The sequence below is a fragment of the Clinocottus analis genome, unplaced genomic scaffold (genome assembly GCF_023055335.1).
Source record: "Clinocottus analis isolate CAN_PGR_092001 unplaced genomic scaffold, fCliAna1.0.p SCAF_14, whole genome shotgun sequence".
In the NCBI taxonomy this organism is placed as follows: Eukaryota; Metazoa; Chordata; class Actinopteri; order Perciformes; family Cottidae; genus Clinocottus; species Clinocottus analis.
The window spans coordinates 9,659,187-9,675,704 of record NW_027175865.1 but is presented as its reverse complement, the minus strand read 5'-3'; the positions used below and the strand labels follow the sequence as shown (position 1 = coordinate 9,675,704).

The window sequence follows — 16,518 nt, the reverse complement described above, 5'->3', positions numbered from 1 at the left end:
GACAACTATTTGGGTACACAAAACAATAAACAACGAAGTACAATTAAAAGACAACATAAAAACAACATAAAAACAATGTAAATGTAATTTTTTTATGCAAAATACAAAAATCAGTTAAACATTTTCTATTTGTTCTTATTCCTTGCAATCACAGATTCTAAATATAGTATTCAGTACATTCAAAATGCACGCTTAATATTTAACTTTTAACCATTATTATCATTATTTATTTGACTTTTCTATGTTTTCCTTCTTATCTAATCATGGTTATTCGTATACAGCATGCTTGTCTTCCCTGAAATTGAATACTTTGAAACTTGAAAGTGATTAACAACATTACATTCTGTAAATCATTTTTTATATATTTTTTTTTGTATTATCTTGCAACTTGAATCGGTGACCTCATTCTCCTCGTATCAACATATAATGACCATTCATTTTAGGGTAGACATACTCAAAATTGTACAACTTCAAATTGAAAAACCCAAAGACATTCAATTTAAAGGGGACATATTTGGCCCATAATCCATGCTAATAGGGTTAGCAACAGCTAACGTGTATCGTAAGCTTATTTGTTCCGCTGCTGAACCCAAGTTCTAATTTTAATGGTAGTTTTTGCATTGCTCGACAATTTCAGATATTTAGAGAGCATCTGTGTGAGTCCTCGCTTTGTGTTGAACCCTTGAATATACAGTATGTATGTAAAAGATGAAGAGCACAAGATGCTGTATTCCAAGATGGTGCATAATTAATTTTCAATAACAGTCTCTCTACAGGTGCAAACCCTCATAGGGCCTTATCTAAAACTCCGGGAAAGAGGCTTGAGGCGCAACTGTCATTGCTAGTTTCAGCTGATGCGGTTGTCATTTTGACACCCAGCATGCATCAGTGTGCACATGGGCCTGTTGGTCTTGAGGTGTGCTCAGGCACATTGTTGGCACATTGCCATCTTAAGGCAGAAAGCTATTGCGCCATTGACCAACCACGACCTGGTCTAAATTCAATGTTGCAATATTTTCCTGGTATTTTAAGGGCACATTATTCAAATAATAGGATGCGACTATAGTTGGCGGGTTCACAATCTTTATAAATTCGCCTTGTTACAGACGCGGGGAAGTACAGCAGCATTTCCCCCCTATTCACCACATGCCACGGCAACAGTAATTTAGCACCCCAAGTCAATGGTCGGCTACAAATAATGCACTCCTAGTAAGAATATAGAACTGCTATAAGGAATGAACCCAATCGTTTGAAGCCTTAAACTGAAGTTTAATTCATTACGTTAACATACAAATTATATATCAACATTTAAATCCTGCGTTGTTTTTTTTTCATGTTTATTTATTTTCTTTAAACCCGGTAATTCTGCCTAGTCTCAGATAACAATTAGGCTCCACAAATATAACTTTGCCTCTTGTGTTCTACTTTGCACCCAGATTATGAAGCCCTCAATGCACCTACACAACAACATACCATGCACTTGTTTAGACAATATGCTAGGGGGAAAAGGGATTTCTGGGCGCGAGAGCGTTACGCAACCTGAAATTTAAATTCTAACTAATATGACAAAATTGCTGTACTGCTGTAAATATAAATATAATAAAGGGATCCACTTAACAGACTTTACCCAACAGCACAGTCAGTGTAAAAAGGTTGGTTTGCATTGATAAATGGCTTTGCTCTGATCTCATCTTAACCTGGGCTAAGTCTGATAAACATTCCCAGTAACTGTGGTGTTGTTTGCTGTAGCATGAGAAGTACACAGTCAGTCTGCGAAGTCATCTCGCCGGCTGTGGTTTGCGTCTACCTGCTGCCTTGGCATCCGGCACACACGCAAACAGTGACTGGACCGGAAAGATGGTGCTGACACTGCTCTCTGGAGACACACAAACACACACACACACACACACACACACACATACACTACCCTTGTCACAGTTGGACATCGGAGCATGCTGGTATTGTAATTAGAGTGAGGATGACACTTTTTGTTGTGTATTCATCATGTGGCATAGCTGCAAGGTGACTCTGAGGGTTCTTTTGTTACTTTGTGCACACTCATGGATGCATGTACACACAAACAAATACACACTGGACCTTGACAGATGTCAGGGTGGCATTCAGCCCTCACATCTCTCTCTCTCTCTCTCTCTCTCTCTTTCTCTCTCTCTCTCTCTCTCTCTCTCTCTCTCTCTTTCTCTTTCTCTCTCTCTCTCTCTCACATAAACAGAGACTTACAGCTGCACACATACACTTTTGACACACGCTTAGTCACCTCCCTCTCTTGTCAGGACTCATCTGCGGTGCTGGTCAGTTGACTAATTAGTTCTCAGTTGACGTCATGGAGCCGTCACGTTGAATGGACTTTGATAAGAGCATGACGGGTGACAGCTGTCCCACACTCAGTCACGCTTGCATTCACATACACATAAACCAAGTCACTTCAGGTCACTTGAAGCATCAGCCTCATCAGTTGTAATTACTAACGGTGACATCCTCTCCCACTTGGTGAAGTGTCAAAAACGTTGTTGCAACATGGCTTCAAAGCTATCATCTCTGGCAGCTACATCTACCTAAAATCCAATGTTAGCAATGATACAATAAATTCAGCTCAGCTAGACAAGAAGCGATTTGTCTGAAATATGGTTTCACTTTGTCAGTGACGCATCCACCTCAACTATAAGTCTAGCAGAAAGGATAACCATCTGAGGGAAAAATGCATGAACATTTTTTCTGCTGACATTGTCTGTACGCGGCTTTACTGTGGACGAGAGATTCTGCTTCTGCATCAAACATTGTCCCTGTTGTGTGCAAACTTGTTTGTTGGGTTCCACTTGAGCTAATTCAATTTTTAATTTGGAACTCTGTTTGTGCAAAAGAGGCCTATCAGCAGGAACGTATTTTAATAGTCAATATTTACGAAAAAGAAAAGGTCTTTCAGATTTCACCCCACTTGAGTGTCCTGTCAGGTCCAGTTGAAAAAAACAGTTCTTGAATCTCAGAGTAGTGAACAAATGGACATTTCTGTTATTGAGTAAGTGTCACAAGGTACCTAATCAGATCTGTGCAATTTTGTACTACAAAGTATTTCACGGTACCCATAAATATATTTGCTCTGCTGATTCATTTTGGCATATGGGCCAGCATAACCTAAACTGGTCACCACAGTGTCCTGTTACCTACTTTATGGGTGGTACAGGCACTGAACATCTGGCTGTGCAGATGGATGAAAAGCATATAGGACAAAGAAAACTCATTACAGCCCATTTTCCATCCAGCTAAGTGGTCTGCTGTGGACCCACATGCTTAGCCAAAAAGAGTCCTACATTCTGACTTAAATTGAGAGAGGGTTCATATCTACCCTGCTGTTTTGTGGCGTGACAGGCAGCTACGAGCAGAGTACTGTGTGTGTGTGTTTGTGTGCGCATGTATGTCTGTCCCTGCTGTGTGACTCATCCATCGAGAAGTGTCAGACTCCTCAGGCACTTGATGTGTCCAGTCGCCCACCCCATGTCCATGACTGCGTTAGCCCGCCTGTGGGAGAGAAAGGCTTTCCTAGGTGAAGGAAGGAAGAGAGGTTTTACATAACCCATTTCAACCAATTTATGAGGTGGTTAGCCTCAGGTTTCGTAATTGTTTTAGGGACATAGGTCATTGGATGATGCTATATATATATATATATATATATATATATATATATATATATATATATATATATATATATATATATATATATATATATATATATACACACACACACTCTGCCTGGCCAAAACAAAATCGCCACCAAAAAAAAAGTCACACACTAATATTTCGTCGAAGCACCTTTAGCTTTGATTATGGCACGCATTCGCTGTGGCATTGTTTCGATAAGCTTCTGAAATGTCAGTAGATTTATTTCCATCCAGTCTTGCATTAATTTCTGACCAAGATTTTGTATTGATGATGGTAGAGTCTGACCGTTGTACAAAGCCTTCTCCAGCACATCCCAAAGATTCTCAATGGGGTTAAGGTCTAGACTCCATGTGTGAACATGATGTCTCATGCTCCCTGAACTACTCTTTCACAATTTGAACCCGATGATTCCTGGCATTGTCATCTTGGAATATGCTCGTGCCATCAGGGAAGAAATAATCCATTGATGGAATAACCTGGTCGTTGCTCAATCTAGACCTGAGCAACTGCAGCAACCCCAGATCACAGCAGTGCCCCCACAGGCTCGTACAGTAGGCAGTAGTAGTTAAATCCAGGTGGCGCCTTTTTTTTTGGCCAGGCATTGTGTGTGTGTATATATATAGAGAGAGAGAGAAAAAAAGACAATGTTAAAAAGCAATTGAAAAAGCCTCGTTGAAGCTGCTGGTAGAATGCAGCTTAGCCAATGAGAAAGAAAATGGTTGTTGCCCTGATGTCTCTGGTCACCTCTCAATCATCACTACAGCAGTTTTCCAAAATACCTTTACGCCATGTCAGAAATCACTCATTCACTACTTCAGGATTGACAACCACTAGTTAACTTCATATTGAGCAGTTTGAGGATTTGATTTTGGAAGGATCAGCGTTTTGCTTCCTCACTGTCATGTCTAGTGTCCTGATCCTGTGTTGGCTTTATTCATCTGAAGATACAGTGCAGTAATGGAAGTTGGAGAAAGAAAAGGATACACCGTAGCTCACTGCTCAAGATAGAATATAAAACCATCGCTTCAAGTAAAATGCAAATTTCCCCACTGCGGTCAGCCTCAGATTAAGGTTGTGTGCAGCTCACTGATTTGGGTCAAAAGTAACAAGCAGCTCCAGGTTCCTCTTTTCTTTCGTACAGTCAATCCAGCAACTAAGCCCCATCAGTCAGTGCAATGGGGGTGGTGAAATATTTTATTGCATAGCAGATGTTTTCTTTCATCATCAGAATACTTCTGAAGCATTGCTTTGGTATAACAAAATAAACACAAGGCAGATTTAAGGCTAAGGCTTAAAGCAGGAGTTACCTAATCACTCACAGTAACATGACTTTGCACTAATACTGTGCTGTCTCCGTTCAGGCGGATAATTTTAAGTGCATTTGTGCAGCGGTGAGAATGATTCAGGCGTGACATTTCAGCTCACTGGAAAGCAGCTGAGAAGGGATGTACGAAATTGTTTTTTTCCCTTCATGTAGACTATTCTTTTGCAAAAACTATAAATTCAAACAAAATTCTTAAATGCTCAAGTGCAGTCTGTAAGAATTGAGCTAGCATTGTTTTCCCTGTGCATTGGATTTGAAATGGAACAGACAACTGTGAGGTTGAATTGCTGACTTTCAGCTTTAATTTGCAGGTGTCTGCGTCCGCATTTAATGAAGCAGTTAAATTGTAGCCCTTTTTTTACCCAACAAAGGTAAAACTTAAATAAGTAATTTGAAATTTAGTGTGATCTACAATATGTATATTTTTTTCCTCTTTTTTTCCATACAAGTACCATATTACACCACCATACTGTCACATTTTAATCTCATTACAATGCAGAGCAGCTGCGCCTAGATTTCCTCCTCTTAAATTATTTGCTAGTGTGGATGAATTATGTTTGTTTGATGAAATATTTAGTGATCCACACTCCACACAAGTTTGCAATAGGCGTATAACAATGCAGAACACTGTTTGTAAACTATTTAGAGCATCAACGCACCATAATGTTTTGTTTTTTTTGCCTCCACGCTGTGCTGCTTCAGGTCCTGCTGAGCTCTGCGAGAGGTAATAAATCTGTCTGCGACACAGCATGCCTTGCAAAACCTGAGGATGGAGACATTTCTGCCAAGCCTCATGAGACTACTCACTGTCTGTATCCCCAAATAAGCCTTCACATGTAATTCTCCTCACCTTGCCACCTCAAGGCTATGTTGGTCATATCAATAAACTGTTTAGCTCAGAGGTCACTTCAAACTTCCCAACAACTTTTTCTCGTCAACCTAAAGGGTATTTGACTTTTTTTTCAAATGTACCTTCATTTCCTTTTTCTTTTTTTTCTGTTCCCAAGGGCAATGCACTGTTGACTAAGCAGCCGGTCAGCATCTGTTTTGCTCACCTCCATTAGTTTCCTGAGTGACTACCGGCACCGGTAGCACATCTCCCCCTCCGACCCCCCCGGATTGCTCCACCTCGCCCTCCCCTAATCTCCCATCCATCGCTCCAAATCAAGGCTCAGGCCGCTGCGCCCGTGGCCTGCGGGCATCACTCATTATACTGTGAAGTTTCAATTGCTGCCTGACCTCTTCCATCCAATTTCATGGCTGCTTGTGGTGGGCCAGTGCCCCTGCTGCTCTGCTCTGAAACTCTTTAAGTGAACCAACCTTTTAGCTCAAGGCTAAGTCATCTCAGCAAGACGACGAGAGGGAGATGAATTTAGTTCAAATGAATGTCAAGCCTTGTTACTCTACCTCTTGGCTAATATGGTTTGGCCACTCAAGAGTCCTGGCTTTACCCTCTTCCCCCTCATTCTTATTTCAAACACACTCTCACACAAATAGTGGGGAGTAATGTGCTTCAGTGCACTGCTAATAAAAAAAATAAACCATATTTAGCTTTTGAAAATGGAAAATTTCAACTTAATCCAATTGAAACAGTGTTTGCTGGTCACAGTGTGTGTCCAAGGGCTATTTTGGGAGCTAAACTTTCAATGAGACGCAGACTAGCTTTGTTGAGGAACTGTATCACAATCACAGTGGCTGTTTCTCAGAAATAAACTATAAACACATCAACTTTCTTCCATGTATTTGATGCAGACTCAGATTGTCTCCGTTATATCATATATTTCTCTACTTTATCTTCTGGGGAAATGCTGTGTTATGAGTATTATTCTAACATGCCGGATGATTTCTTAATTAAAGTTCAAGTGTAAAAATGATCATGTATGATCATTAAACGTGTCCCTTGAAGTGCAGTGCAGAACTTTGAAGCTGCAGCTGTTTGATTTCATTAGTAATGTTTTCGAGCTCCGTGGTGTGTGTGTGTGTGTGTGTGTGTGTGTGTGTGTGTGTGTGTGTGTGTGTGTGTGCGTGCGTGCGTGCGTGCGTGCGTGCGTGCGTGCGTGCGTGCGTGAGCTGCTTGGCCCTGTTGTTGTGCATTGGTCAGGTGTTCAGATTCAGGCCACATTCCTTCTGGCCCAATTACATATTTATACATCGAAGGCCACCATGTGGCATGAGTCTCAATGGAGGACAGAGGTAAAAGGTAAATGGAGCTTTGCTGGCCAACCGGCTCCTCTTTTAGTGTCGGTGTATGTGGACAAGTAGTGAATGTGACTCAGGATCTGGCTTATTGGGATTAGATTTATGTAGCTCTGATTGAGGGGGTGCAGAGATAACATCTAAATAAAACCATGCAGACTACGGTCAGATGAGTCACTGATACGTATGCGCATTAAAGAAACGGACAGTTTGGGAAATAAGCTTTTTTGCTCATTTGCTAACCGGCCTTGAAACAACTTGTTTTTGTCATAAATGCTTTCACAGAGAATGCAAATATTACATGACTAAAAAGCCATTTTCATGTTTTTTAGCTTTCACCCCTTGAATAAAGGTATTTGGGTAAATTAAAAAAATGCTTCTCTATATTTACTCGGTCACAGATCTGACAAAATGCCAATACGTCCTGGTTTAAGCCCAATTCAAAATAAGTATGAGGTAATCATTGCACCCGTTAGAGCATTATTTAGGGCACTAACTTTACGTGATTACAGTTGTATATAAATTAGATGCAAAGTCATTTGTTTTGTGTTAAGTCAAGTGGCAACCTAAATTGGATTGTTCTAAGACACAGACTTCATTCACTGGCATCAGCTTTCACTTAAACTGCTGCTGTATTGTAGGTGACACGTTTTCTCTGCTTTGTGTCCACAGCCAGTGAAAACTGCCACGACTTCCACCCCATGTTCTTCACCCACGATCGCTCCTTCGAGGAATTCTTCTGCATCTGCATCCAACTCCTCAACAAAACCTGGAAGGAGATGAGAGCTACGAGTGAAGACTTCAACAAGGTACTGTGTGTTTGAGTGAGTGAGTGAGTGAATAATAAACACTGTGTACTTTAAACTGCACACAAACAAAACCAAATTAAATCAACAAAATGATTAGTGTACACAATTTACACAAATAATTTATATTTTTTAAGATTTTAGTAAGGATGCCATCTCTGATCCATAACCTGGTAAGGAGGTATACAGTAAGGTTTAATAGTATGAGCTGCTTTGACAGATATGCATGGTGTCATCAAACGAGAAATCTGTTTTGATAGATTGGACACTTCCCTAATATTGGTTTCTAACTTGCGTTTATAATCCAAAATGACACCTAATAGACGATAACACAGAGGACAAAACAGTGCTTTTACAGAATTACGGCACAGTCGGATTTGTTGCACGCTTCAGTGATTTCTGTTGTATACACTGGCAGCAGTCACAGTCAGTTAGTTATTAGAACGGCATTGCCAAGAGTCCCCATGCAAAAAGAAGGCCTGATAACGGTGCATAGACATGACAATGTTTGTCTCTTGTTTGCACACATGAACATGCTTTAGGCTTTTCCATTTTAAAGGCACAGATTCAGATCAAGAACTGCAAATGCATCTTGTGGGCTTTTGAGACTGACTATTATTCATAATTTTTTTCTTCTCTTGGATATGAAACATTAGCTACCTCTATTGGCTGAGCCACTGATTAAACTACTACACAGAGCTCATGAAGGCTGGATGAAGATGAAAAGCTCTGTGTAAACTGGCTATTGTTAAGTTGGCTCACATAGGAAAGATGCGTGTGTGTCACTACCAGACGGTGATAGTAATGAGGTGTTTATGACTGATATTGTATGTTGTAAATTCAATTGGGCATCAGATGTAGCAGTCAACAGATGCCGTATCCCGTTTCCCTGATTTGTCAAACTAATTATGATTATCTTATGGCGTCGTAGACTAGACTGTCATAAGCTTTGCTCCTATTTACTGGCGTCGATCAGCATTGAAACTGTTCCTCACACATGAGTGAGCCGGTTCTCACCTCTTTATTGGCTCTGCAGGTCACAGTATGGTACACTATAAATGTACACATTGTGTCATATGAAAGTGACACTGTAATTGCTTATTAACCCTTCAGCATTCACAAAGTAAAATTTCTAGTTTTCACATCTTTATTTTAGGTTTTTAATTGGAGTGTATACTCATGAAGTGACGCTGGAGTTGCATCATCCTCTATTATGACACCAGCAGTAAAATGAGGGAACACAGCAGTGTGGATTTTATAAGCCAGCTTGTTTTTGCAAACAGAAGTTGGCACCCAAATGCAAGTTTGTGAACAAAGTCTGACTTTCACAATGAAATTACTGAGTGATTGTGAAATGTATTGTTGTTGGTATTTTGATACTTGCTACAGCATTTATAACCATGCAAGAGGCTACAAAATGAATTCTAACATATTGCAGTGACGATGCTGAACAGAAACATGTCATCATCCTTTGTAGTTGTTGTTGAATCCATGTTCCCCCTTTTGCATATCAATTGCAGTACTACCTAAAGGTAGTAGGATCTTCTCAGCATAATTTTATGAGATGAAAAATGAATTGCTCAGTGTCACACAGGATAACTTGCCATTTATGTGTGTCTGATGACCTAAATGTTGTTATAATGAACTGAAACTTTATTTATTTAACAATGCCAGGAGAGATGCAACTGTCTCTAATGGGCTTGGAATAACTCCCACATCTCAAGTCCAGCTGTATTTCTAGTTCACCTTGAAGGAGAAGTCAACACATGTACCTTACACACACATCCCCTATATCCTATTATCCAATCCCATCCTTCACACCCCTACCTTGAAGGAGAGAGTCAGTTTTGATTGAGTTGGGATAGATGATGCTTCCCTTCCCTCACCCCCCTTCCTTCCCCGACCTCGTCTTTCATCATTCTGTACCTTGGGAGTTTGAAATTCAGCAGCAGCTTGTCGATGGTAAGACTGTTTGGTCTCGAGGGCTTCCTATCAGCTAAATGGTGCGTGCACAGCTCTGCGCTGCCAGCCTGGAACGCTGAGTGTCTCAGTTTGTATCTGCTGGGAACTTAGAAGCACTCTGGAGACATCAGCCCCTCTGATGATGTCGGAACGTTGTCATTTTGTACCCAATTCTGTCAACAAAAAATGTTTATCTGTAACGGAAACCGTCATTGAATGCACATTTTATGCAACAAAATGTCTGGAAGATGGAAAATTTCAAAGTTCAAAAGGGCGGACTGGGGAAGCTCAGTGTAAATCCCACTAAATCCTGAGCATTAGCATGAGCAAATAAAAATGACAAAATATATGTAATGACAAGAAGAAGAAAATTAGTTTAGGTTATGGGCTTTATGGGGTCAAGGAAGTGAATAATTAAAAGAGGATAAAGATAAATCCTCCAAATCAACATTTGAAGTCACAGTGAAACAGCGATTAAGAGTCTTTAGCCTCCCGCGAAGCTGAATATGAGGGGAATAATTATGAGTGGGATGTGAGACTTAGCTATTTTAGTGAATTGGATAGTATGAATATATGTGCACACATTCAAGACCTCAACAGTTTTCTGTACGATTTACAGGAAGGGGAAAAGAGGATTTTAAAAGGGGAATATACATATTTGACAAATACCAAGAGCTAAGTAAACAACTAACTCAAGGACATGGGGAATTTAAAAGTTTAAAAACATGTTCTGTATTCTACTGTGTCTATAAGAGGGCGGACAAAGAAAGAATAAAACATAATAAATTGCAATAAGTATTTGGTATGAAATACACAGGGAATGTAAAACTTGAAGGATTAAACAATGACTTTCCTCAAAGGTTAGAACATGAACACAAGTTTGGATGAATAATGTCAAAGCTAATACTGATTTGTATTAACAGTAAGTGCTCACTCGCCTGATGATGGATGATACAGACACAACTGTGAACAGAGGCAAAGATCAGTGATGCGTAATAGTAATGCTGTCCATCCCACTTGAAGCACAGTTATTGTCATATTAACTGCAACCAATTGGTCATTTAAAATGGACTATTGAACTTTGTCGTCGAGCTGCCTCATCGTTGGCAATCAATGATATAATTGGTTGTTGGTGTCTCAGTCGACTAAGAATTAAAAAAAAATCCTCATTCAGTCACAACGGTATTCACAAATATACTTTGGTGTTCGCTTGGTTAGCAACAATCTCACAGATGTGTGTTGTCTTTGTTGTAATATTCTGTGGTTGTAATGTGTAAATATAAATGCAATGCAACATTTATTTGTCATGTGCAAACCTCTGTGCATGTAGCTATATGCTCTAAGTGTATGTGGAATAATAAGCTGTGTCAGGATAATCCTGATGCTGTTAGTTGCTAGTTGCACAGCTAGATCCCCCTGCAGCTCCCACAGTCGGGGGCCAGACAGTGACGGCACTGAGCTTTCTGTGGTGTGGAATACTAAAACACCTTGTTAGGCTTTTATCGATATTTAGATGTATGTGGTGATGTGGCCTGCAAGTGTGCGAGCTAAAGGTTCACTCAGCCACTAACTCTTCATGGCTGATTGAGCATTTTCTACACATGCACGCGCACACACACACACACACACACACACACACACACACACACACACACACACACACACACACACACAAACCATATAGCGCTATGCATTCATGTTTTTTAGTTTCAGAATGTAGTGTAGTAGAAGACATTGTTACCAAGAAGAAGAGGTGTGCTGTGTGTACGTGATGTGTGTGTGTGTGTGTGTGTGTGTGTGTGTGTGTGTGTGTGTGTGTGTGTTTCATGGAGGCAAGTCTGATGCTCTCAGGGCAACGCTCTGACCGTCAAGCAACCGTTTCCCTTGTTTCCATAGTAACCACTGTCCAATTACCGCTGCCGCGCTGCAGTGGCTGTTTCGGTGAGATGGAGCCACTTCCACGCTGCTTGTGTACACGCTTGTGTTAAAATGGGTCTGTTTGTTGTGTGTGTGTTGATCAGAGACTCTTTCTTGTGCGGCTGCCTGTCGTCTCTTCATCCAGACGTCTGCACTGAGAGCTTCTCCTCCCTCACCTGCCCAAATACGCTCCATCTCACTCTGCTCAGCCGCTTGGTGAAAAGAAAAATCCCTCACTGATGTAGCGACTTGCAGCCACTCACGATACCCCTCCTCCTTCGTCTCCTCTTCTCTCATCCCTCCTTCCCTCCCCCTCCGTTTAAACACACACACACACACACACACACACACACAGACTTATCATGTGATTCACTTGCTGCACCACCATTGGTGGCTCTAATCGTGGCGTGTGTCCAATCAGAGCATAAGCCTGGAGATCAACATAAGCGAAGCAGAGCAGCCTGGCTGATGCTCTTAGAGTCACAGAGGGAGGGAGGGAGGAAGGCAAATAGAGAGTTATACAGAAATATTATAGTAAAGGGGATTGTTCAAGAAGAAACTTGGAGAGTTTGTTGTTAGTTTTTTTTTTTTTTGTTAAAGGGAATATGCTGAAAGAGAGAATTAAACAGAAAATCTGAAGGAACAAAGAGCCAAGAGAGGAAAGCACAAAAGAAGGTGCACGAGCTGCGCTGTCAGACGAGTCCCTTATTGTGGCTAATGCTAAAGCTAACTGTCCACAATCAGCTAGACTGCTCTTCCTTGGAGCCATCTGCTTCCTAATTCCATCCTTCCATCCATCCCTGTCTCCCGGCGGGCGCTAAAAACTCCGTCTCTGGCAGAAGCGCGAGGATTTACCTGTCACTGTGGAGAGTTTCACACCACACTTGGAAACATGGAGGTGACATGTAAGTAAGAATGAAAATGAGAGAGAGAGTCGTTTTCAATTAGCATGGATGGATGGAGCAAAGGGAGGTGGTAATAAAGAGGAAGAGGGACTGTTTGTGTTGTTGCCTGGCTGCAGAAGAAGAGGAGGAGGAGGGAGGAGGGAGAGTGGAAGGAGAAGAAAAGACAGGGATGGAGACGATGGGACAGGGGAAGAAAAAGAGGAGGGACAGATGGGGCTGTGTAGACTCAGCGAGGCGTAAGCAGGTTCGACAAGGACCAAGATCACAGCCTTCATTAACACACACACATAATCTGCTAGATTACAATTTCACCAACACACACCCACTCATCCACATGCATGAGTACTTACCTCCAGGCTTCATCTGTATTCCTGTGTGTGCGTGTGCACAGTGCGTGTGTGGTGGGGGGTTGGGCTTTGTTGTTGTGAATGGGATTACTCCACAACACCAACACCCACCGTTTGTCACCAGAGGAATTGGATGCCACTACTACTGATCTCCTCCACTCCATTCTGTCTCTCTCAGCCTTGGATGAGCTTCAACCAATGTTTTAGCCAGAGGGGTTTGACTCTGGATCAGAGTGGGGTCATCCCCAGGCTGCAGATTAGGAGTCTGTGAAACACTGCCAGGACCTGATTTCATTTGTTTTGGACCATACACAGTACAATTGTATTTACTTTCTTTGTATTTACACCTGGCTTTGACTATATGACCTACTATAATAAATTATACTAAATTATTTAGAAGAAAAGTATTCTGCAGCAATTTTGATGATTGTCATTTATCATCATCATAATAAGAGTTTGCTTATAGATATATTTGCCTCTAAAATTACCAATTTCTTATTAAATTGGCAATTTTATAAAATAATTTAAAATGTTCTCTAGACATGTGATGGCAGTTTTTCACAATTTTCTGACATTTGAGCAAGAAATGGAGGAATAGTTTGACATTTTTGAAGAGAGAAGAAAATTAAGAAGTTTGATGCCATTCCATATATATATATATATATATATATATATATATATATATATATATATATATATATATATATATATACGCACTCTATAAAGACTGGAAACTCATACTTAATTCATAACAAAAACAAAATGTAAAAATGATCCTGTACTGGGGTGCTGATTTCTTGGCTAACTCCAGCTCCATATTGAACAGACGAGAATGACATCAATGACATCTCTTTATACGAGAATGACATCAATCTTCTCATCTAAGATTCAGCAAGAAAGGTAACAAGCGTACTCAACAAAATGATAAACTATTCCAACAGTAAAACAATATGCATTAGTTGCAGCTCTGTCATTAATACATTTTCCAAACCTACATGTTCCAGTGTCCTGTAAAAGTGCCCTTGAGCAATAGACCTTAAACCTGGTCCCCCAGCACTTCAGCTAAATAAACCAAGCACAGATGTGAAGCAAAGCTTTTTTTGTTGGTGTTTGACATTTCCTCTCTGGCCTGAGGTGAGCCAGAAGAGAGTACATAATCTGCTTTGTTCAACCATGTTGAGGACTGACCTGGGCCATGTGGGATTATTAACGTGACAATCCTCGAAAGCCTCAGCAGCTGCAGCAAAGCAACCCCTTCATCAACCATCTCGCATCATTTAATGTTTGGCTATGAAAGAATATGACTGTGTTGAGATGCCATTCTAGTTTTATTTAAGACGGATCTGCCGCAAATCAATTAAGGACGCTTAATGCAAATCAATGCAAATTACTTCTGGCTCTGCTCTTTAGCAATGGGACAGTTCCTCCACTTTGCCAGAAGGTTAACATGCACGCATACATGATTAATGAAACGGGTGTGTCTGTTGAGTCCTGTCAGAAGTGATGCGGCTATGATGATGTGAGTGCGGCTGTCAAAGGTTTTGGGTGGATGCTATTCCAGAAATCACCTTGTTACAGTTGAATGAAGGCGCCGCACACGCTGCCGTATGCCAACAACTGTGACTGCTGCTGCCGTGCTTTGCATGAAGCAGTACATCTATGACTCGTATCAGGACACATTAAACCTGCCCCTCCCCCACTCCTCTTCTGCAAAGAGACCCGCTGTTTTCATTCTCCATACTGGTTGTATTTATCTCTACTACCCTCTAGATCTTCCCTCTCTCTGTCCTTCCCTCAATCCCTTTATAGCTCTTTCTCCTTCTCTTCCTCCTGTGGTCTCTCTCCAGCCTCATTCTAGTCTCTCGACCCCCCTCCACCTCTATTGTTGAATTCAGACAGGCTATTTATATCTTTCTGCCTGGCTGCCTCACCTCCCACTCGCTTAACAAGGTTTGTTTTATTGTTTTTGCACATTTGTGCACAACCGGACAGTGCGTCTGTACGTGCATCGCAATAAATTGGTGTAGTTGTGTTTAAGTTCTTTCAAGGGTGCGTGTGGTTTTATAGATTAGTTTTTTTGTATGAGTTTGTGAAGAAAGAGGACAGTGTGAATGTGTGTGTCTACGAAGGGACTTATTTATTTTTTGTGTGTGTGTGCGTGCTCGCGCGCCTAAGGGGGGGATCTCTGATATCGGCAGCGTTGGTCCACTCGCACTGAGAGCGCAGAAGCTCCGCTCGCTAATCAGACCAGAGAGATCAGCAACCATTAGCATCAAACCATCAGAGTTACATGAGCAGAGATGCAGAGCTAACATTTTGTTTTGTTGTGCTTCAAGATAATGATACCCTTCTCCCATCATCACAGCTGCTCACTGGAAATCAGACGGGGAAAAGACGGACAATTAAGTTTTGTTGTCTTTTGATGTAGTTATTATGTTTATTTCTTTATTGATTAGATAGTTTGCATTTCTTTGATGGGTCCTTATTTTGTTCACAGAATTCACATAATATATTTCAGATGCTCCTTGCCGACAAAGATCCGATACTCAGAAGTTTTCTCTTTGGGGGTCACGGTGTTTCTCGATAGTCAACCTTGCCTTACGCGAAAAGCAAAAAGGCAAAATGTTGGCTGGGCCAAAGCAACACTCTCATGAATTAAACTGCTTTTTTTTAAGTCTTGCCAAGCACACAAAAGTGAGAAGTCTTGTGCAGAATGAAGAGCAGCTCATAAATACACAAAGCAGGTAACTAACTCACCATCACTCCCTGGGTCCCCTTGCTTATGGAAATAAGCTAATTTTCTGCTAAACCTGGTAGGAATTCTGCGTGGCATCCACTGTTACGGCTTGTGCAACTGTTAAACCTCAAAATGTGTTTGCTCTTTGCAATGTCAAACTTTGGTGTGAAAGGCCTAAATAGTTTCTCTTTGTATTATTCACAAAGCACTTGACTGACCTTTTTAGACCACTTCAGATCCAAAGAGGAATTAAAGCTGATATTTCAGATACAATTTCTACTCAGCAATAAGTGCAACATGGGTAGACTCTTGTGTAGGGATTGTTCCAGATGTCCTTGAATGGATGTTTAATCACAACCAATCTACTCATCCCTCTGGGACAATTAATGCAGAACGTTCATATTTCCTGCAACAAGCGTGTCATAATAAAACACTCATTAATGCAAAGCTGTGCACAAGCCAAGGTCGGCACTTGGCTTTAATAAGTATTTCTTGACTTACAGTAAGTGGCGATTTCCCAGGCGACTTTGCTCTCTAGTCATCCATATGGGCCGAGCTGCGCTTCACATGGAGCGTGTTGTTGGAAAGAAGCTCCTCTGACAGTGTGTCTGGGCTTGCAGTGATAGCACTCTAAATATGGCAACTGCAC

General features: G+C 41.1%; 1 protein-coding gene across 4 annotated transcripts in view; it reads left to right on the top strand.

The window, feature by feature from the left end:
• The window catches only part of elmo1 (engulfment and cell motility 1 (ced-12 homolog, C. elegans)), a 91,635-nt gene that overhangs the window by 55,211 nt on the left and 19,906 nt on the right, over nucleotides 1-16,518 (top strand). For 3 of the 4 annotated variants that reach the window (XM_068575434.1, XM_068575432.1, XM_068575433.1), the window contains one exon: nucleotides 7,868-8,004. In XM_068575434.1, the coding sequence (XP_068431535.1) occupies nucleotides 7,868-8,004 (137 nt within the window). Of the gene's footprint in view, nucleotides 1-7,867; nucleotides 8,005-12,330; nucleotides 12,786-16,518 lie in introns of those variants that run through there. The other variant, XM_068575435.1, reaches the window with a different exon arrangement.